General features: G+C 41.4%; 1 protein-coding gene across 3 annotated transcripts in view; it reads left to right on the forward strand.

Annotated features, from left to right (window-relative positions):
• The window catches only part of ARL6IP6 (ARF like GTPase 6 interacting protein 6), a 30893-nt gene extending 11332 nt beyond the window's left edge, over positions 1-19561 (forward strand). The window contains exons 4-5 of one of the 3 annotated variants that reach the window (XM_088462004.1): positions 185-317; positions 18163-19561. In XM_088462004.1, the coding sequence (XP_088318130.1) occupies positions 185-317; positions 18163-18256 (227 nt within the window). In that variant the 3' untranslated portion in view covers positions 18257-19561. Of the gene's footprint in view, positions 1-184; positions 318-625; positions 986-18162 lie in introns of those variants that run through there. The other 2 variants (XM_088462003.1, XM_088462005.1) reach the window with 2 other exon arrangements.
• Positions 19562-24652: the final 5091 nt, after the last annotated feature.

The following is a 24652-nucleotide window of genomic DNA, read 5'->3' on the forward strand; positions in this document are numbered from 1 at the left end:
ACACATTTGCTTTAATTAGTCTGACTACACCAGACTGCTAAAAGCTGATTAACTGCTGTGGTTTGCAGCACATCACTGCTCATTGCACCATATTGTGAAATTAGCTGCTGTGTTTTAGTAGCGTGACTGAACTGGCGGTATTCATGCAATTAATGATGTACTGTAATTGTGTTTTTGTGCTTAGGATTCTGGACTCCTTTGGTCCTGTCCCTCCTTGCCGGCCTGTCGTGTTGCAGCTTTTCTTGGACTGTAACGTATTTTGACTCTTTTGAACCAGGAATGTTTCCACCCACTCCGCTGTCCCCTGCACGTTTCAGGTAAGCACTTTACACAAATATTATTTCTCTCTATATTCACATTTACAAATCCAAGCTTAATTGAATTTCCCCCTATATTCATTATTACATACACACTATAGTTAAATTCCATATTTTTACCAATATGTTTTTGGATCGTGTGAGGAAGCTGGAGCACACGGAGGTAACACAAGCATACGTGGGAGAACATACAAACTCCATACACCTAGTTAACTACTACACCAACAGTGCTGGCCAACATGATTACATAATTGGATTTTGAATAACCCTTTATTCCTTTCTCGCTATTTGTTTGTTTACATTGAAAGCAATTGGTCCATGAGCTGATGGGACTTAAATTTTAACTCTGCAGAATATGGTGGCCGAGCTGTTTGCTCAGCACAGAACGAGTCCAGCATTATCTTCTGATGCCTGGCCACCAGACTACTACACAGCATTCACATGTTATCTGGAGCTCAGTTGGGTACTGTGTACTTGCTACCCCATTGATGTCAGGAGATCCTGTAAAGTCATCAGTGACTTCCCTATGGGTAGGAAAGCGTACTGACAACTACAAGAGATTTGTCTTGTATGGACAGCTTCAGAGTATGCTGAATCCAACTGTGATTGATATGTCCAAAGCTGTTTGCAGTGAATGTCATCGGTGCTGGCAATAGGGGAAACCTGAGACAGGCATCCTTGGATAAAGAAAATAAAATGAAAAAATAACAAAAAAAAACTGTTTTCTATATTTGTGAGAAGCAAATAATATTTTGGATTTTTCTTTCTAAGGCTCTCATTTAAATATGGGAAAAATATTATTTAAAACTAATATTTATTGCAAAATTTGCCTATTACCTATGTAAGTCACTTAGGGGGTGATTCAATTGTTTTGGACGCCGTGAAATACAATGAGCACCCTTCAAAGCAATTATTTTTTTTTCTTTGGCGCACATTAATTATCGTGCTAGTCACGCCCAAATAGACAGGGTTTAGCCGCTTATAGGAAGACAAAACTCCAAGTCCAATTTACAGGTTGCAGAGTAGTCAAACTTTACAATGTTTCTATTCTCTTCTGTTATTGTATTTTGTATCTCTCTATTATCGGGCTGCTGCACATTGTGCCTTAACTCCCCTGCTACGGACAAGTGGGACTAATTGTCCTCCTATACATCATCAACACTGCGTATGACAAGTCCCATTCATTGTCCCTGGTGCAAGAAAAAAAATACAGGGAGGTTGCTGCAGAATAGTGACAGTGTCATGCTGGTGTGACGGCGCTCCACTGCACTACATAAAAACCCCCGTCACACAAAGTTCCCCATCTCACCCATCCTGATACATAGAGTGGTGGGTTACCCTCGTTTGAAAGAGATCCCTCTTTTAAATAACGTGGCCCCGTAGTGGTTATTGTCTGTTGATCGCTAGATATTATCACCCTGTACTATGGAAAATATAAATTTTCCTTAGATAGCAGATCGGTATTAAACGTCCCATATCTCCCCCATACTTCCCCCAAATATGCAAGGCGACACACTTGTTTCAAAGAGGGGAGTCTTCGCTTTCAGACGATGCACCCCTTATCCGTTACTGTCTGACCGAACACGATCAACAGATAGTGAACCCCAACATTACACAAAACATAACCTTATTAAGCAATGATGTGGGATATGTAATGCCCAGATCTCTTTCATACGAAATCCAAAAAAAACATTGCTCCCCTCTTTTAATGAGGTGGGTTGTCTCATTTTTAAAATGATTTTAAAATAATTTTTGTATAGTTATGTCGTCAACTTGTATCATTTAGTTTAAGTTGGGGAAACTAGCCAAAGAAAAGTGCATTATCATTTTAAAGTGCAGATTTTATTATAAACCTCTACCTACAGAATCCTATTTTTACTATTTTGGAAAGGTGGATTAATAGCGAAGCAAGAACCACAAAGTGTTTGTGGTTTATATAAAAGGAATATATACACATTTGTTCTTAGTTCACCTTCTTGCAACTTTTATTTAAAATATATTTTTATTATTGGTCATTATCAGAAGATAGTAATTTGCCATGTGAAAAGATGTAAACGAATTAAGGTAATTTTCAATTTATAATTTTTGTGAGTACTAAATAAAAATTTATATTAATGTTGGAATGTGACCAACGCAAAAAGTGGCAAAATCTGCCTACTACAAGATAAAGGGGTTATAGTATATCATTTTATTTCATGTTATAAACAACACAATGTTATTAATTTGTGCAGTTGTCCATATGAGCACTTGGGGCCGTATTCAATTAGCGGCGAAAATTTCGGCGGTGACTTTATTTTGCCAGCGGAAACTTATCCCCATATTCAATTGTGGCGACCTTTCGCCTGTGTGGAAACTCAATGCAGTGTACCCGGCGGAAAAGTTTCGCCTATGAATAGCTGTCGGAAAAAAGTGCAGAATTGTGGTTTTGGGGTGCAAAGATGGGGAACCACCCTGCACTCTTAGGACAGGTCCCCAAAGGTAAACTGCGTCAAACAAAATCCCCCCCAAAAATTAAGACATTGCTCCAGTACGGGACATTGTAATTACACAAGTGATTTTTCTCTATCTACAACGAGCAGCCCCCTATTATAGACTGTACCATTTGACACACCAACTTGTGATTATCATATTATATGCACTCTAAAAGGGACCAAAACCAGTTATTTTAAAGCATACAACGAATTACCAATTGGAGATTTAAAAATATTTTTTTGTTAGAATTGTTCTTGTACAAAATTTTATTTCAATTTTTGTTTCAAAGTAGCCGCCTTTTGCAGAGCTAACCAAGCACCCTTATGGCATTTTTTTCTTCAATGGAAATCAAGTATTGTTCAGGAAGTTCTACCCAACACTGTTGCAGAAGTTCCCACAGATTTGTTGCACTTTTAAGTTGCTTTGCTTTTACCTTTTTGTTGAGTTCATTCCAAACCAGCTTGATGGGGTTTAAGTCTTGAGACTGTGCCGGACAATCCATGATTTGCAGCCTACCAACGTGTTAATTTCCTCACATGTAATTCTGATATAGGTTGGAGGGTTGCTTTTTTGGTCATTATCTTGCTGTATTATGAATGCTTGACGGACTATACGAGAGGGTATAGCATGGCGCTGCAAAATGCTGTACTAGCCCTTTTCGTTCAGGGTGACTGTCACTCCATGCAAGACGCCGAATAGGAATCCAACCAAGAGCCCCAGCACATCGCGCTTCTCCCTCTGTTTGACAGTTGGCATCATCCTGGTTTGATTACTACAAGCATTGGGTCCTGCAGCTTAGTAAATAAGCCTGACACACCGAGGAACCATCCTTTCAGCTTCTCAGCAGTGTACAAAAACCCTGCGTGATGAACCAAAGATTTTAAATTGATTCATCTGTCCATTAGTCTTCAGTAGTCCACTGGTGGTGCTTTCTGGCCCATACAAGTTTTTTTCTCATTGCTGGACAACATCTGTATGTTCTTAACCCATTACTTTTTTCTTGAAAAAGGCCCTACTTACCTGGTACCATTTCAGAATATTCACTGTACTGGAATTGCTTAAATGTCAATAAAAACCTGATTTTGTGTGTATATTATAATAAAAATGTTATATATTTTATATTATTTGGTAGTAGGGAAAGGGGGGGGATCAGGATGGAGCTATGGCGAAGCAGGGGCTTGAGTCCAATATACTAATCTGCAGGGCTGCTATCAGGAATTGTGGGGCCCAGTACTGACAAAATAGGCAGGGCCCCCTGGGGGGAAGGTGGATAGAGGTGGGCGGAGCTTTGGATAATGTGGGTGGGGCTACAGTGGAGGGCATCAATTTGTGCATAAACCAGTTTAAAAATGATCAAAGTTTTGGCTGTGGGGGTTGGTGTTATTATATAACATGTCAATCTATCATCTAATATATGAAACTATACAAATACAGAAATATAGGAGAGCACAGGGAAGGTTGGCTGGACTGGGGGTACTATGTCATAATCTACGTAAATAAAAATGTAAAAAGTATACTGTGGCGCAAAAAAAAAATCTGTCCTAGTTTATTTATAAAAAAAAAAGAACACATTTATTTGAAAATGTTTGAAAGTACCGTGGTATTACAAGCATAGAAATTGTCTCAATAATGCAAAAATTTGGTTTTTATATTGCCCTATAGACCTGCAGTTTGTACATCTCAATTAAATATATTTACAAATATGATGATAAAATGATAATAAAAAAAAGGATAATTATACATATAAAAGGAAAAGAATGTTGTTTTCTAAAGTAGATTTTTTTGGTAGGGGTTGTGTACTAAGAAAAAAGTATTCCAACAGGGTAATACGTCCCCTATGCTGCTTGGGATGTAGGAGTCTCTTAGTATCACCAGAGGTTTGAAAGTCCTGGGCATGTACCTTCTGGTGATCTGGTCTTCCTTCCTTCCTTCCTTCCTTGTTCTGTGTGTATATTACTGTAGTGGTGTTTTTAACCTGGATGTCCAGTATACAAATATAGCCTGTAGTACTGTACTGCAGTATGGAGTTGCTGGGTTCCCATTCACTTAGCAGGCTGAATGCTGTGGTAATAATCCTGGTTGTAGCTTGTGCCCTGGCAGCTAGCCAGACATGGAGGGACAGCGGCGGCATTTTGCAGATGGCGCCAGCCGTGAGCCAATCACAGCTCGCGGACCGGCAGCCTAACAGGAGCGGCCACTGCGGTCTCTCCTGCTGTGGGAGCTGCCGGTCCACAAGCTCCGAGTCTCAGATTGCCTCGCGGCCGGCAGCCCTGCACTGCATATTCGAAACGCCGCTGCTGTCCTTCCATGCCTGGCTAGCTGCAAGGGCACCAGCTGCAACCAGGATTAAGACTCGCTCGGCAGGCTGAACGCAGCTAGCGGCCTAGCACAAATCCACATTGCCGCCACCAGGGACCCCTCTCTCTCTGGGCCCGAGACTCCAGTCCCTGCAGTCCCCCCCTGATGGCGGCCCTGCTAATCTATATAATACATTTCTAAGTCCGTTCTGTCTCTGACATGCTCAGTAGGTGTCGGAACATTCAGGTAATGACAACTGGCAATGGGAGGTGTGAGTAATTAACTACTAAAATTAAAAAGTGAGGGGCGCTAATTGTTAATATATTGGCAGCGTGTAGGCAATGACTGATTGACTCAGTTTCTTAAACAAAACCTTTATGTATCTAACTAATTAATCATCTAAAAATAAAACAGCAATGTAAACAGTGCTATTAATACATGTTCAGCTCAATGGACTATCAACTGTCAAAGGATCCAAATTTGCTAACCTGATTTGATAAAGCTCTTGGCCAAAATGGACAGAAGTATTGTAGAGTAGAAGTAATCTCCAGGGTAGTTGGCCAAATCCAATGCCAGAAACATTTACAAGCTATTTTGTGTTGCATTCCTTTACAAAAAAAAAAAATTTTGTCTGTAGCATAATATGTAAATGTGATCTTACAAATGACAGGCTGGATAGCAAGCATCTGAAACTACTGCATCCAAGAGACTGGTCAGCAGATGGTGTTCGTGGATAGGCAGATTCTTTTCCTGCATCTGGGGCTACAGTAAACTACAAATATTCTTTACTATGCAATCAGGGTCCTTTTGGTTTACTGTGTATTTTGAAGGATTTTAGACCTTGATGGATTTTAGACCCTTTTTATGCATGCTTTGATAAATTCAGTGTAGGAATTGAGCATACTGCATAATTGGAACAATGACTAGAGGAGGCTTTCTTGACCTTTTTATTTTATTTTTTTATTTGCCCCCAAATGGTAGGAATATGTGCCAAATACCCTTTTGTATTGTATGGCACAGCTAGTGTTCCCGAAAATGGGGCGTGGCCATGGAAAAGGGGGTGTGTCTATTAGACGCGTCCCCTTTTCGTCATACTTGGGGGCGTGCCCGGCACTTACGGATACGCCGGGCAGCCCCCAAGCGCTGCAGACAGGGAGAATACATGCCGGGCGCATGCGCCCGGCGTCTATTCTCCGGCGGTGACCGGGTTACCGCACATTTCTCCACCCGCGGGACACTGCATCCCGTGGGTGAAGACGGCACCCGCAGGCTGTGAGAGCAGGGCGCTTTTTGCCCTCCAGAAGGAGGGCAGGGTGCTTTTTGCCCTCCAGAAGGAGGGCAGGGCGCCGCGCCCCGCTAAAACAGCCTAGCGGGAATGCTACACAGCAGTTAAGACTAGGGAACTGCAAACATAACAAAGTGGAAGCTGCTCAAATCAATTTAACAATACTCTTCTAGGGAGCCCCAATGGTTAGGAGCCAGAAGGCTCAGGAAATCTTATAATCTGGTGCAGCAGAGGTCATAGGTATTCAGGGAGCTGGCATAACATTGGTGAAGCATAATAGAATCACAAGGAAAGTAAGGGAAGAACTCGCAATCATTTAGCAAAGAGGCTGCTATAGAATATCCTTTTAAAGGGTGAAGACGATAAACACGTTGGCCAGTTGCAAGACGACATTTGCAGTCTTGAATAAGGACTGTAAAGGCCACTGAGCAAAGTCCGTGCAGCAGTGTCATGGGTGGCCAAAAGTCATGGGATAACAGTATGTTAAAGTAATGGTAGGTGGTGCCACTGTACAGTGACATCTTGGAAATGGCTAGACCTTCATTTGTAATCTGGCAATGTTCTTGAGCTTCCATGGGATATGGGAGCAGAAGACCCACCAGAGTGTCCCTGTTAATACTACGACACCGGACACAGCACCTCACCTGGGCTCGAGATGTCGCTAATTGGACCCTGGAGGACTAACATGTGGCGTGGTCCGATGAGTCATGGTACCAGTTGTTTTGAGCTGATGGTAGGGTTCGAGTGTGGTGCAGACCCCATGAGGCCATGGACCTCTGTTGTCAACAAGGAAACATGCAGGCTGGTGGTTGTTCCATAATGGTGTGGAGTCTGTTCACTTGCCATAGGCTGGGTGCACTGGTCCGCCTGAATACGTCATTGACCGGTAATCGCTATGTTGCATTGCTTGATGACCATTTGCAGCCCTTCATGGACTTTATGTACCCCCACAACAATGGAATTTTCCAGCAGGATAATGCACCGTGTCATCGATCCCGAGTTGTCCAGAATTGGTTCGAGGAGCATTCTGAAGAGTTTCGAGGAATGGTGGAGAGGTCCATTCGCACCCAAGATCCTGCACCTACAAATATTAGGGAGCTGTGGGAAGCTATCCAGACTGCATCTGTCACCATCTCTCCAGAGGTGGTCTTTCCACTTGTGGAATCGATGGCACATCGAAGCACTTCGCCGGGCTAGAGGGGGTCATACACGGTACTAGGCATCTAGCCAATGACTTTTGGGTAGTATAAAGATCCCCTTCAGAAGATTTACATGGAAGTGATGTGGAATGAGGGCGAAAGTGTGGTTCCATGCCCATAAGGGTCACCAAAAATGACATTTGTACCCTCGTGGGCTCTCTTTGCTCGCAATGCTTTCGGGCACGGTGGCTCGCTTCGCTTTCCACAGGTTTATATTCTCTCTCTATGTCCACGTGGATAGTAACTGATGATGTTGGATAGTAACTGATGACGTCAGGGTACTTCTACTGAAGGGGATCTATCTGCTACCATGACTTTTGGCACTTCAGTGTACTGCAAGATGTCTGGATTCTGCCCCACCGTACAGAGTAAAGCATTGACTGCTGGCATCTACTTTGGACAGCAAAAAGCACAGTATATATTGGGACGAGGAAAGACTGAGAAAGGGCACATCCCTGTAAGTAGCACCTAGGGCATTAGGAAAGAAGTACATGCTACAGATGTGTCCTCATACATCTAGCCTCAATACACCACTCACTGTGACTTGCCTGGAGTGAGTGAGCCGAAAGGCCCCATGGTATGCTGCTAGTGTCGGGCTTCTTTTTTTGCTGAAAATGCTTCTAAGTCAAAATGCGATGTAACTAGGACGCATCAGCAGACTGTGCTGATTAATGTGATATGTGACGCTTGAATATCTGTGTGCGGCTGAGTCTGTATTTGAACCACAACAGAACCTGGAATAAAAAAGCTGCGGCTGCTACATTGTAGCACTTCGTACACAGATACAGAGACTCAGGTGCACATAGATATATGTGTTGCATAGCAAATTAATCGGCACAGTCTGCCAGTGCGTCCTATTCACATCGCAATGCGACATAGACATATTTTTTAGCAAAAAAAGACACATGGCACTAGCAGAGTCTCACGGAGCATGGCATGCTGAAAGGGGCTTTTTAGCACGACTGCAGCAAAGATGTATAGAAACATATCTGTATAGACAGGAGGCACACTGGTAGCGGATTACCTGAATAATTGTGTATTATATGTATATAAGAGGGAAAACTAGTCTACAATTCGGTTTTTACTAGCTATTATTAGCTTTGGTTTTTCAAAACTGCATGATGGGTACTTATTTATAATCCATGTTTGTAAAAATGAAATTTCTAGTTAATGTTTTCTTTGTGTTACTGCAAGAGATTTGTGCAGCAGCAAAGCCTCATTTATTTGTCTCGCTCTATTCAGTCGTTTAGCTTGGCTCAGACTACAGCTAATTAGTAATAATAATTAAAACAACCTGTTTCCAGCATTGGGAAAAGTAACGAAACCTTTAGAAAAGCTATAGAGATAATCGCGCCATCTTTGAACGATAACAAAACTAATTCATGTTTTCATGCAAATCCTCTGTCTCCACCCGAAACGTAATATTTTTGTTTACCTTGTACAGATAAACAACGCAAAGTTTGGTTAAAAATAAACTCTCTAATGTTGAGTGCCGAAAATGTCTTCCAATATTCAGATAAGAGCAGCCATAAGATGGGCACTGCTAATTGTACCTAATCAACAAAGCAACTTTTTTTTTTTATAGTTCACCCAGGCAACAGAGAGAGCAAGCCAGAAGCCTCTGTAAATCCGCTCCAAACCAATAATGCAAACTACAACACCAAAAATAAATTCTATGCCAGTCAGGTTGTCTGCCAATAGAAAGTAATTTAATGGAACCTGTTACAGTTTGCGAATCATGTTTATTTTTCTTTTAGTGTTAAAAGATGTCCTACTTTTTAATCATGTACAGATGAAAAAAAATAATCTTCCTGCTGCCCACTTACCCTTTGATTTAATATGTTGCTGTTGCTAACCAGTGATGATAAAATAATAATGCATCCGTTTAATCTTTTATTTAGTAAAACAATAGTACTTTTTATCTGGTGGAGGTGCATTTTATGTCTCATTACAAATTGTGCGGTCTATGTACTATGCTCTGGAGAGTAATAAAGCACCAACCAATCGGCTCCTCACTGTCATTTTTCAAACAACCTGTAAAGTGACTGGAGCTGATTGGTTGGTACTTTATCTCTCACCAAGGCTGAGTACATCTAGCCCTTTTGTCTTTCATCATAGACTTTATTTTAAAGCTCCTTTGTTTTATTTGAACCTTCATTTAGGCTAGTGTCACATTGGTCGTTTATAATACTGTAGGTCACCTTGCCAGACAGAAGAGTGTAACAGTATGAAATATATAGTAAGGGGAAAGTGTGTGAAATATTCTTGCAGGTGAAGTGCTTCCGGTGTGACTTGGAAACTCTTTTCCTTTGCTGCTATGGAAAAGCGTAGTTCTCTAATAGTATGACATTAGTCTGTGATTCACAGGTAATTCTGAATATACATTTTTTATTTATTTATTTATTACCAGTTATTTATATTCCGCAGCGCTTTACAGAGAATATCTTACCATTCACATCAGTCCCTGCCCCAGTGGAGCTTACACTCTATACTCCCTATCACATGCGCGCACACACATACACACTAGGGTTAATTTTGTGTTGGGAGCCAATTAACCTACCAGTATATTTTTGGAGTGTGGGAGGAAACCGGAGTACCCGGAGGAAACCCACGCAAGCACAGGGAGAATATACAAACTCCGACCTCAGTGCTGTGAGGCAGTAAGGCTAACCATTACACCGTCTGTGCTGCACATATTTATATACATATTTATTTACATACATTGGGCTAATGCAGATATCACTTGTAAGTTTTTGCACTGTACATGCCCTGGAACTATGCGTATAAAAGTACAGGCGATGCAGAGTCATCTCTGACACATCTCCAGATGCAACTGAATGGACGTGACTAGTTTTTAATGAGGCTTTCCTGTGTGTCACGCTCCAGACTATTCAAACCACTTTCTTACCTCTCCGGTGCCTGTCCAGGTTAGCACAGAGGCCCGCTTATGCTGCACATCTCTCCCTGCTAGTGCTGAGGTCTGTCTGTGCTGCTCCTACCCTGTCTGCTTAGTGTTCTGTTACTGAGCATGGAGATGGATCTCTACAGTCCTTTGCTCACAGTGTGTTATCGCAGCATGATGGCACACAGGCTGCACGCCAGAGTTCTCTCCTAAACAACAGTATGCGTGCAGCCATGTTGGACTCTGTCACCTGACGCTCTTCTTCCACTCAGAGTGCTGCTCCCAGACCAGCTGATCGCAGCATCCAATTCCTGGGGGTCCTCCCCTATAAATTCCATTTCTTGACTGGTCTCTATTGCCAGTGCAACGTCTCTTCCTGCTCAAGTTACAGCTCAGTGCTGAGCTCACTGAGTACTCTGCATCTGAACGGTTCCAGTCCCTTATATCCAGTTCCTATATCTGGTAAACAAGTTTCCTATACCATCTTGCACACGAGTCTGGTTTTTACCACTGAGACTTGTTCTTACAGCCACCATCTGTTCCAGCCGATACCTCCAACCATCGATCTCATCTGATGCTTGCAATATCGGACTCATCAGTTAACTTCCTCAATTCATCAACATTGGTTCCAACCGATCAAGTTCATCAATTCACCAACACCGGACTCATATCAATTAAATTCTTCCACATCGGTCTCAAACCGATCAAGTTAATCAATTCTTCAACATCGGAATTTGAACCAATCCAGCATCATCAGTCCCAATCCGATTCTGCTCATTCATTCAGTATTATCTCCAGTTCTCATTACAACCTGCTGTTTAATAAAGACATTCTATTTCTGTCCTTGCCTTCGGGCCTGTCATCCTCTGTCGTATCTCTATCTCCTCACATCATTACATGAGGAAGTCCTGGCTCAAGCCACCCAAGTTCCTTCACGTATCTTTGATCTCCCCTTCAGCCTCCCATGCCTGTTCCTACCCACACCAAGCCTCAGGCGTGACACTGTGTAGACAAAGCTCACTCAGGGTGTGTTGATGGAATTGCAAGCTATACAGAGCTGTGTGGAAATATGCCTGTTTTCGGATGGATCTTTTGCATAAGTGATAGGGCTGGTGCACATGAGCACGGATTATAATGATGGCGACACGTAGGAAATCAGGCATATGGATAGGGGAGGTCCGGTGTACAGCTCTGCATATGGGTGAATATATGCATATAGATCTGCGCACGCAATGCATGAGCAATTATGGCCGACTTGCAATCAACTTTGCAATAGCCCAGCTTTGCCTATATTTTATTTGGTGCTGCTAAGCTCAACGGAAACAGAATTCATTGGTTTCTACAGTATATAACATTGCTTTTGTGGACCGAAGTATCATGAAATGTAGTTGGACGGTTGCTATTTCTGTAGCAACCATTTTAGACCAAAATGTTCCTGATTGACATACTCAGCCCTCATGTTCTCCCTCTAAGGGCCTCATTTATCAATGAGTTTAATCATTCAAATGAGTGATACAACTCGTATATGATAATGGTGCTCCAGCCAATCAGCTCCTACCTGTCATCTGTTTGGTAAATGACAGATGGGAGCTGATTGGCTGGAGCACCATTTATCATACGCAAGAAATAAGGCCCTAAGGCTGAGTAGACATTACTATTCCCCCTCAACTGAACAATTTAGAACTTTGAAAAATCAATTTGTGCAGAGTTGCACTGAACAGCAGGTTCTAAATATAGCCCATCAGAATGGAGTTCTTAATAGAACAAGCATCTAGTTTCTTCAGCTTAGCGGGAACACCGTTGGTTCAAATTTACAGGGGGGCATGTTGTACAATGAAAGTTGTCTATTTGGTCCTTGTGATCTGGTTTAAATCCAGCACATCAGTACAATGCGTGTTCAATTATTTAAAAAACTAGCATAACACACTCTGTATAGGTCTTGTCACCTCTGTCTACGCACCCCTGCATGGCCATGCAATGTTTGGACTCCTCCTCTCTCTGCTGTTCCTCCCCTTCTTCCGTTACTTCCTGACCACCACGCCACCCCTTTTTTTGTTTCTAAATTGCCTTTACACCACTTGGTCCACTGCAGCGGTCTATCACCCCCCTGCTGATCTGTGAGTTCTGGGGAGCAGGGTGTCCATAACACCGGACCTTCACTATAGGAGCAGGAGAGAGGGGCCAGCATGCCTCCAGTAACAGGTGAGAACGGCTGCTCCAGGACACAGGACTGAGACCAGCAGCCAATACCTGTCTGTACAGCACCCGGACGGCTGATTGTTCATAAGTCCAGAGTGAGACGCTGTATAATGGCGGCCCTGCTGCAGTGGATGAACCACTGCAAAATATATTATATATTATACGCATCTTACCACAGCCTGTATACCAGGTCGGCGGGAGATAAAACCTCTGTTTGGGTGAGACTATTGGCACTTTATCTGTACAGTGAGTATTGACTTTATTAAAAATTGCGATCCACAGACATGTTTCACAAGAGAGGGACTCTGTTCTGGTTCCGTCTTACACTCCATGTATTGCTTTCTGTTGGATTGCATTTTCATTCTCAACTATACATTTAGTCTGAGCGTTTCACCTTTTTACTCTAATCTATCAAACAGTTAATTTTATTTTAAATTGTGGTACATTTTTTCAAACAAGCATTGTATTGTTTGTTTTGTGCAGGTAGCAGATCCTGCAATTGTAGCTGCTAGATTTGAATTGGTTACATTTGCTGATTAAAGGGGTAGCGCACCTAGTGTCTCTGTTCTGTATATTTAGTGGCTTCTTTCAACAGTTTTAACTACCATGCCCTGATCACTGCAAGGAAAGCCTGGGTTAATTAGTTTATCAAGATTATAGCCTGAAATGATCATGGTCTGGTTTTTGTATGTACTGGTTCAGTAAGTTAATCAAACTGAGTTAAAAGGTCCCTTATGAATCTCTGTCCTGTCCACGCACTGGCACCACTCCTTTATAGGGAACATATGCACTTTCAATGTTAGGATGAGGTATCGTTTGAAATTATGAAAACTTAAATGTAAATAAAAGGGTTGTAAAACAGTCCGTCTGTAATATTAATTGTCTGAAAATTGTTAGTGGCATATTTAAAAACAGAAGTACTTTTCAGCACAATGACCCTTTTTAACATGAGTTATTACTGCAATTTAAAAAAAAAAATGTTTATGTATTTGTTTTTATTTTACTTTTTCACAACTCTCTAAGCATCCTTTGAAATCCAGACAAAACCATCTCTATCATTTTGTTTACAGTTCAGCTGCTAAACCAGGTATTGCTGCAATTCTTCATATCTGACACAGGCAGGGCCAGAACAACTAGTCAGAGCAGTACCTACTGGGGCTGATTCTGACAAGTGGAGCAAAGCAAAAATATAAGCAAGTAAAGGCCCCCATATATCATCAATCAATTGGGGGCAATTCTGTGTTTCGTGGATAATTGTGTAAACTAAAACATCTGCAATGTATGGGGGTTAGCAGATCTCAGATTTTGACTAAAAAAGTGATTGGAACCAGTGAATCAGGTTGTCCAACATGTTGATTTCACAGACCAATCGGGGCTGTATATTGCTAGTCCAGGGCTCGACAAAAACCGGGTTCCAGGTCGCCATGACGACCAGATTTGGTTGCCTGGCGACCAGATTTTCAGCAATCCCCGGGCCTTGTAGTGCAGACTACAGTAGTTCACACCGGGCCCTGTAGTGCAGACCACAGTAGTCCACACTACAGAGTAACAAACACACAGCCGCCAGCGGCGGCTTTATGTTTGTTATAGCAGCCGATGAGAGTCTGTCAGACTCTCATTGGCTGCTGCATCGTCCACGGAGTGAGCCGGCTGGAGCTCACTCATGAGCTCCCCCTTCCGGCTCACCCCGCAGCAGGTTGGGAGAGGCGTCATGACGTCTCTCCAATAGTGCAGAGCGGCCAGGAGTAGCGGACAGCGGCGGTCTACGGCAGGAGCGTGGATCAGGTAAGCTGCGTTTTTTTTTTTTTTTTTTTTTAAGGGGCACTGCATGGATGGGGGTGGCCGCTACTGGGGACACTGTATGGGGGGGCCACTACTGGGGCACTGTACAGGGTGGGGCTGCTACTAGGGGCAATGCATAGGGGGGCTACTACTGGGGTCACTGCATAAGGGGGACTACTATTGGGGGCACTGTATAGGGGGGACTACTACTGGGGGAAATGCATAGGGGGACCACTTCTGGGGGCACTACATAGGGAGACCACTACTATGGGCACTGCATAGGGGGGTGGCCGCTACTGGGGGCACTGTACGGGAGGGGGTGGCCACTACTGGGGCAATGTATAAGGGGGGGTGTTACTAGGGCATTGTATAGAGGGGTTCTACTACTGGGGGCACTGCATAGTGGGGACTACTGAGGGCACTGCATAGGGGGGACTACTAGTGGGGGCATTGCATAGGAGGACCACTACCGGGGGAACTGCATAGGGGTGCCCAAAGCATATTCTTGCATTTGGGCCCACCACTCTCTATTTCGGCCACTGCTAGCGGTGGCTTTGCTTGCCCGATGTTTCTTAGCTGCGGAGGGGTGGTCTTTCTGGGGGTTGGTTGCCTGGAGTGGCGGTTTAGCTGCTCAATAATGTGGCTGTGGGAAGGTGGTTTATCTGAGGTACCCCGTTAGTGGTGTGGCCATGGGGGTTGGTTGCCTGGGGCGTAGGTGCTCTGTGATGCTGCCCTGGGGGAAGGGGGGGTTTGGCTACTACACTTTCATCCTGGCTCCTAGGTTTTAGAAAAATTTGTCAAGCCCTGTGCTAGTGTATGGTAATGATCAGCCGATTTGCAGACTGTTACTAGTAAATTGAGGAGCCTTTCAAGATTGGCCGATCTGTCTTACCTGAAAATGATCTGCCAATCACTGAAACATAGTGAAGGCGGAGTCCGCACAGAAACATATGTTGAGTTCATATATTTGATATTGTAGTAGCCAACATATATTCATATTAGTCTACATTGTTTATTTTGACTTAATAACACCAGTTGGCGGTGCACCCCAGGGTCAAATTTCATTATGTAGTCAAGATAGAGAGTAGACTCTCTTTTTGGGGCACTCTTTTTGAAACTATTATTTATTTTAAAACATAACTTTTACACATATTATTTAAAATATATATCTAAAATAAATGTGGCTCACAGTGAGTTCTCTTTAATTCATAAAACTTGTGGGCAAAGAGATGCACAACCCTGTCCACCATCACATAACTGAACCCAAGAACAATTTACATAATTAATCATTTTTGCTGAATTTCTCAATAGTAAACTTTCGTCCAAGGGGTGCCGTGGAAAAAATGCTGATACCCTAGGGCACCGTGATTCTACAAATTTGGGACCTCCGGGCCTAATCCAAGAAAGGTTGGAAATATATATACTTGTAGGTGAATGCCACTACATGCATTTTAGATTTGGTTTTCCCTTGTGAAGTTGTTTCAAGGAGGGTAGAGAGAAAAGCTGTTAGCGACTGCGGTCTGGACACATCGTAAGAACAGACTGCTGTGAGGCGATTCCATGTCGTACTCGCTGTGAGCTATGTTAACATCCATTCTTAATTTGTCTTTGTAATTCATTGTCAGTCAATTAAATGAAAAACTCCTGGAGTGCCAACTTCTTGGCAGAAGTTGTGAGCCATTTGTTATATGTTTGGCCTGAGCCGTATTTTGCTTTTAGTCCATCATCAAGTGTATATAACTAGCGCCATGTGATTGCGTTATAGCTGATGTTTCTTCATTTAAATACTTTTATATATTTTTCTTTGATCTCCCCATTATTAGCCAGTAAAAGTAGCAATTGTTATATTCGTAATCTGAGTTTTGAGAGAGTGAATTCACAATCATTTATGGATTTCGTTAAGTCATGTAAGGGTTATAAGCCTTGTAGAAAGGACATGTGGATGATGCTCTCTTCAAATGTATTCCAAAATAACTGGTTCTCTTCTCCATGATCCTGTGACCTGAGTGATAATAAATGTGTATAGCTCTGAGCCTCTTAGATTGTGTAACATCGGCGGGGTAACTCTAGTACGGGGGCACTCTTCTAATCCGCACTTGGTTTCTCCTACAGCGAGAACGAGCAATGTCAAAGGTCATTGGGACAGGTCCTGGCTATGTGCGAGTTCTGGGTGCCTATTAAATATAAGACATTGGTAGAGACCCTAAGGGGGGAATCCTACAACCATATGGTGGCCCAGTGAGCATGCGTACGACGGAGCCGGCTCTGTCGTGCGCATGCGCGAGACCCGGATAGTGACTGGCAAACCGTCACTCCGGGACTCCTACCAAAGGGGGCGTGCTGTCGATGTTGAGTGACAGCACGCCCCCTTTGGTGGTAGGACCGGGGGAGTGGCTGCCCAAACGGAGGCGTTCCCATGTGAACGCCTCCGTTTGGGGGCGGCTCCACTGACATCACGAGTGATGTCAGTGGGAGAGATTTCTGTGAGAGCCGAAATCTCTCTGGAGCTTGCGGCAACGAGACCCTACCACAAGGGTCTCGTCGCAAGCCCGATGGTCGCGATGGTCTTGACCATTGCGACCATCTTCCTGGCCGCTTGCTATAGCTGTGGGTGGTCACCCACAGCTATGCGAGCGGCCAGGAGGCCGCTCTAAAAAACAAGAAGGCCGGCCCTGTTTCAGAGCGAGCGCTCTGTCAGAGCGTCCGGCTCTGAATCAGGGCCACAGACTCTTATTGGACAACTTACTTATACACAAAAAAAGATATCAATGCATAGCCATGTAGGCATCATTATACCTTTCTATAATGCCCAGCTCTCATTAGTGATATGGTTGCTATGCACTAGCTTGCCTAGCAACCACCCCATTTGTTTTGACATCCCCTGTGTTCTCCTACTGCTTTTTCATATATATTTTCCATTACATCAAACTCCATGTGAAAGCTTCTGCATCACATCCTAAATGCTAGTGCGGTCTGGAAGCGATGTGCATCTTTATATGTGTTCTAGAATACTGTCTGTGAGTATTATGCAGAGAGGGAATGGGATCTAGTCACTGCCATTAAGAGGGGTTGTCGGTGACCCGCTCCCTTATGTTGTGGAAAAGTGGGTCTGGAAATGCGGGAGAGGGGATTGTCTCCAGTCTTCCAGGCACACTTATTAGTTGCTATGGAGATCTGGTGTCTGCATTTTCCAGACTTGATCTACATCAAGAAGTGCTTTATGCTTAAATTCCCATCTAAAAGAAAGACGGCTATTGTTTGGAAAGTTCATATACAAAAGTTACTTTCTGTCTAATACTGTTGCTTCTAATGCTTATATATGCAAATAATCAAGATTGGTGTTAAAATGAATTAATTGGGATAAGTATATACCAGTGATGCCAACCTCAGAACTAAATTAATTGCAGAAATTTGGTTAGTGTGATTTTAGAGTCCCTATAAAAGGACAATACAAATACACCAAAAAGTTTAATGTATTTACTATATAATTGTATTCAAATTCTATGTAACTGATCTCTTCATGCCTATTTCTTATATTTTTATTTACCTCTGCATGTCATTTATTGCTGTTAAGAAACATTTTAAATATGCTTTTGCTTTTAACTTGCTATTTTATATGCTGTCATTGTGTGCTATACTATGCCTTGTATCTCTTTCACTGTGTCATGTTAAAAACTGTCTAATATTCTATTCCTTTTTTCTTTTTAGGAGAATGACAGGCCATTCATTCCACATGGGCTACACCATGGCAATACTTAATGGAATTGTAGCAGCTCTCACTGTTTTCTGGTGCCTGCTTTGAATGTATATACACACTGTACTTTTCCTCAAGGATCCAGATCCCTGTACAGTTCGCAAAGAACGTCGCCTTTTGAAGCCTGTACTTGGCATTTTAACAAAGCAGGTTCAAAGTCTCTCTCCCCCCCTCCCTCGTAAGGATTATTTTATCCATCGATTTAAATATGTTTCAAAGGGTTTTAAATTAATTTTAGGTTTAATATTTTATGTTGTGCCAATAATTTTTTTAAACAGAATTATTTTATTTTAATTGTATTTGGTTTTCTACAAGTTGATTTTGAGCATCCTTTTTTTTCTTTTACCTAAATGTAAATAGAAGTAAATTCTAAAAGCTTTCATAAAGCATATGCTTAGGAGTTAGTCGGCACAAGAAAAAGTTATTAAATATATTTAACTTTTGTAACCTGAAAGGGATCAACCACGCTACTCCATTAAAACAATGCAATAGGGGTAAAAATAACTTATTATAATAAACTTTATATTTGTACACCTAGAGGGGTTGCCCCACCATCTTTATATACTGCCCTTTCCATTTATAAAACTGGGGGGAAAGGGAGAGTCCACACTAGGGCTAGGGTACTGAACTGTTGCATTCACATAAAAGAGCTGTCTTGCGTACATCCTAATTGTGAAAAGGAGCAGCGCATAAGAGTTTTTGACCAAAAGTAGACAACCACTTTAACAGTTTGGAATTGTTATGTAATGTAACCAAAAACTCTTGGAATTGCAGTTATTGTGATTTCTACACCAATAGGCTTAAGAGATTTACCACAATTTGTATATTGATCTAAAATATGTGCTTTTCTAATATATATGTAGCTTTTACAGTCTGACTTTTTAGATCTTAGGTATTAAAGCAAAATGAAAATTGTTTGTTTTTATCTAGAATTTGTATAAATGTAAAAAAAAACACATTACTGTTGACTAACCTTTTTTTAAAAAAATGTTTTTATACATTTTTCAAGGTTTGCGTTTTGCTAATCAGATTGTACTTTTTATGAGCAGCTAATGTTGTCTTGAATGTTTTTGTTATACTTAACCATTTCCTGGTAAATCCTTAATCAATCCTAAATCGTTGGTGTATGTGTGTGTGTATGTATATATATATATATATATATATATATATATATTTATTTTTTATAATAAACACAATGATATAGATTTGGGGGCTCTGAAAACAATGTCTCTTTATCGTAAAAATGACAGATTATCCCCCTGACGGAAATAATTTCTTACCACCATTTAGGAATCAAAAGACATTAAAGTATCTTCCTGCATCATTTCAGGAGGTATCCCTTAAGTGGATAAACTGGAGCATCCTGGAATTAGACCGTCTCACCAAGAAATCACATGAAACATGGCCACTTGGCCCCTTTATTAGTAAAGCAAAATAGAATTTATTCTTGATATAAAAAAAAGTATTTTCAGTTGAATAAAATTTGCTTACAAAAGTGGTAACCAAACAATCAACACCTTAGTGGGGCAGATGTAACTTCACACCAACACCCCTAAGGGTGTGAGCTCTATGGTGGGAGACCTCGCTGGTGGCGGATGGGTATAGCGCCACAATAAAGACCCTCCCAGTACCTGAGGACACACTTTAGATGTGGATTTCAAGTCATATTTAGAGCATTTGTTCATGCATGAAATTGGGAAATAATTCCAGCAGTGTGATAAACGTTAATGTTTAATATTCTACATCTGACCACATTGGAAATTCTATTTGCTGTATGAATCCGTGAAGTCATTCTTGTAATTTAATACACACCAATTTTTATTCTACCCATGCAGCAGTCCCATGCAAGGAACGAAATGGGTAGGGTTTTATTGTGGTGCCATACCCATCCGCCATCAGTGAGGTCTTCAACCATAGAGCTCACACCCTTAGGGGTGTTGGTGTGAAGTTTCATCTGCCCCAATAAGGCGTTGATTGACTGGTTACCACTTTTACTTGATAAACATAAAATGGAAGCTGCGCAAATCAATTTGGCAATACTCTTCAGGTGCATGAAAAGAAGGGGTCATACTAAACAGAAAAACCGAAAGGGGAGCCTTTATCATGAGGCCTTACAACAGATAATTACATGGCTCAGAGCGGGCACTATTATCATGTAATGTAGTTACTGCCGGTATCAGTGAAGCCGTGAAGTGGCCTGGCAGCTTACCATGTACTTATAATGCATGCAACATATATCTCTGAATTTCTGTTACCATATAGTTTTCATGTATCGTTGCAGGTACAATTTAGTGTGCTGGAGGATACTTAGGGGATACTCCCTTTCTGTTTTTCCACTTTTACTTGATGTAAGCAAATTTTATTCAATTGAAAATCATTTTTTATCAAGAATAAATATTATATAAGAGACCAATTGGCCATGTTTTGGGTTATGTCTTGGTGAGAGGGTCTAATTCAAGGATGCTCCAGTTTATCCACTTAAGGGATACCTCCTGAATTGATACAGGAAGATACCACCACTTAGGAATCTACAGACATTAAAGGAAGACATTTTTTCGTCAGGAGAATAATCTGTAATTTTTAAGATAAGACATTGTGTTTTCAGCGCCCTCAAATCTATATCATTGTGTTGTATGTCTTTGGTGCCCACTAACAGGGGTTCCGATTTGAGGTGCTGCTTTTTTTCTTTCTTTTTTTTTTCATTTATTTTAGTTTATTGATTTTCAGCGCAAGATAAGGGAATTGTGAAAATATATATATATGTCAATCCAAAAGGTCCGGCACTCCCACAATGAAGGTGGTATAACCCTGGTCGGTGCCCTCACAAATCAATGGTGATATTAAACAGTGGATGCGGCACTCGACTCCAAATAAAATAAATGGACAAACATACAGCAAGTGTTCCAACATTTCAGTGTACTCTACACTATCATCAGGATATGTGTCAAGTACATTGAAACGTCGAAACACTTGCTGTGTGTTTGTCCATTTATTTGGAGTCGAGTGCTGCACCCACTGTTTAATATATATATATCTATATATATATATATATATATATTAATCAATTTTTAAAAAAATTTAAGCTTTATTTTCCTTAAAAATGAAAGTTGTTTGATTTGGAAAAAAAACAAACCCAAAATACTTAAGATGGCACTTGTAGTAATTAGCATTTTTTTGCTGTGTCAATCAGGTTACCAAATGTGTTAATAAATACTTTTGATCTGTACATTGTTGTCAGAGAAAATAGAGATGATGGTTGTATGCGTAGGACTGAGAATATTCAGGGTTAAATGTAGTTAAATCGCTGGTTTGCACCCTTCTTATTTGTAAAGCTCTCAGGAACATATTGGCTATAGAAAGTATTCACCCCTTTGGCATTTTCCACATTTTATTTGTCACATTATGGGTGAGCAATGAGGTAAAAAAAAAATCTTTACAGATAATTAAGACCATTGATTACATAATCGGTCAGCCCCTTGAATTTAATATTCTCTATGCTGTAATTACCCTTTGAGTATGTGTCTGCCAGCTTTGCATATCCGGACACTGCAAATTTTCATCAATTCTTTTCAATATTGTTAATTAAGGGCCTGATTCAGCATACGCAGATCGAGCGATTGTTGGCCATTGAGTATGCACCAGACTCGTGATTACGCACGAAGATAGGAATCCATCGTGGAGTGAGTGACAGGCCGTGAGCGTTTGTGGGTGGTGACGGGGGAGTGGTTACAGAAACTCAGGCGTGCCTGTTCTTTTGAACGCCGTTGCATGGGCGTGCATAAATTAGCCACTGTGATTGCATACGCAGGCTGAGAGCCTTCTAAGCGCGACAAGACTTGCAATTTCTGCGACCGGTCAGAGCTGCTGTAGTTGTACGTGATGGGCTGATGTGCTTCAATGTTTACGATGTACACGCAGGACTGTGAGGTATTACGGATGTGAGAAAGCAGTAGTGGGCGTTTCTATGCTGGCTGAGCGGTGGCAGACCTTAGCATATCTTCACAGCTGCTTTGCGTGCGACTACACAGCTGCAATCTCAATTGCGATCCGTGCTGAATCAGGCCCAAAGTTCTGTAAGGTTGAATAAAGTTGTATTTAAGCCACTCCAGTGAGGTTTTTGCATTAGGCTATGTGTCATTTGAGATTTATATTCCAGTAGTGCAAAGTACTAGGGGGTCTGTTTTAAGCCTTGGATGGAGATAAAGTACCAGCCAATCGGCTCCTGTCATGTCACAGGCTGCGTTTGAAAAATGACAGGAGCTGATTGGCTGGTACTTTATTGCCATCCGAGGCTTAGTAAATAGACCCCCTAAGTCTCTTAAACTAGAGCAGTATTTCTTCCAAGATTTTGTGAATATTATGCACCATGCATTTTGCCTTCTATGCTTCACAAGTTTTCTAGTCTCTTAAACAGAGAAGTATCCCTATGGCATTATGCACCTGTCGGCTTGGGTATGGGATCCCGATGGCCACAATGTCAATCATGCCTTACCGTAATGATTGCCTCAACGTAATGATACTTTTCTTGGATAATGGGCTAGAATTAAAGAACACATCGAGCTCTTTGCAGCATCCCTAACAATTGCTATTTTTTGCACTTATTCTCCATTTTCGATAGCAGTCAGTTCGAGCCTAAGTCACAGCTGGCCTATGTTCCCTTCATTTCAATTTGATGAAATTAACAGTGTTCCGGAGGATGTTAAGTCATAAAATATTGTTATATTTTTCTCTTGATTGGTGCTTTTTTTGAAAACCTTTTGTAATGTTTGCTTTGAATGTTCTTTAATGTTCATGATGAAGCTCTTCAAAAATATACCAACTGTGAGACTTATTACAGACATGTCTTTTCATTTTGAGATCATTGAAAACAGTATAGTTGGGCTCCCAACAATGAAGGAGACCTTTTGAAGACAACACTTTACACCATGGTTTATTTAGGTGTATCTTAGCTAAAGGGGTGAATACTTATTTGTCTTTAAGGAGAGCATTAGTTTTGTTTTTATTTTATATTAGATTTTCTTCCTTTTAAAATTTGTTTTATATTTAGTTACCTATGCAAATATATTCTTTTAAATGTATGTGATCTATCTTCTGTACAGTCTGCTGACTTTTCTATTGCCACAAATACACTGGGTTAAACAAGGTCATTTTGCGTGTGTTTTGTGTCTTAACTGTTTTTGTAAATGATGTATCCTGCTCAAGTGAATAAGATCTTCTACAATCAAAAATAGAACTTTTAAAATGGACATGTAGTTATAGACCAGACCTCGAGCAAAGGACTTTGGTATCTTAAACGTGTGAGTACTTATGTGTTAGATTTAGGGATAGATTTTTCTCTGATGGTGGGTACACACTGGGCGATTAAAGTGGACGACTGAATGATATCGTTATCGTTCACTCATCCACTTTATCGTCCATTTTTATCACAAAAACGATGAACGATAACGACGACACGCGTTCCCGCTGGTCGTTCGTCATCATCGTTCTTCGGGTTAACAGCATGTTGGGGAATGGGGGAAGAGAGCCCGGCGCTGAACGATATCGTTAATGATATCATTCAGCGGGTGTGCTCAATGTCATGAATGACATTGTGCACACCCTGCCAGGGACACACTAGACGATATCGCTCAGGGAACATATCGTCTAGTGTGTACGCACCATAAAAGTTACTTAAGTCAACTTCTGGAAAACTGTATAAATGCCCATTTTTTCATTTTTTTTTTTTTTTATATTATGATCGTAAACAAATCATTCAACACAATTAGTTGCATGTGTGTATGTATGTATATATATATATATATATATATATATATATATATATTATATAATATATTTGCTAAAAACTGGTCAAACTGGTTTTATTATCTCACTACCTGGACATCAGATAAGCTTTTAATTGCTTAATTTTCGGTACACACGTTACCTATTTTGAGCACAAGTTTATTTTTTCTTAAAATACTACACTATTAGCCGCACGTCTCATTATTTTTCAGCATTTTTTATTTATATATATATAATCATCTATGACCCCCTGTCATTTCTGTCCTTCGCTTCCCTGACTCATCACTGTCCCCCCTAACCCCCATGTCCTCGGCTTTCATCTCTGTGCCCCTCACTCATCCTCTTTCTCTCTGTCAGTCTCTGTCCTCAATGGCCATAGGGAATGCTGTTAGGACAGGAGTGCTCCCTCCTGTCAGCACCACTCACCTGTTAGCTGGTGGTGGTGTGCTGACAGGAGGGAACAGTCCTGTCCTGATGGCTCTGTGGGGAGAACAAGGAAGTCGGGTTGTGTCTTGAAGTCTACCAGCCAGTGAGAGCTGTGAGGGGGTGGAGCCTCTCTGCAGTTAGACATGCTGTATGAGCTGATACGAGGGTGGTTCAATAAATAAGGTAACAATACTTCTCATTGTGTAAACTTATTCAACTCGTACTGATTATTTTTCC

This window comes from Taudactylus pleione, unplaced genomic scaffold (assembly GCF_031769625.1).
Source record: "Taudactylus pleione unplaced genomic scaffold, aTauple2 ptg001137l, whole genome shotgun sequence".
Lineage (NCBI taxonomy): Eukaryota > Metazoa > Chordata > Amphibia > Anura > Myobatrachidae > Taudactylus > Taudactylus pleione.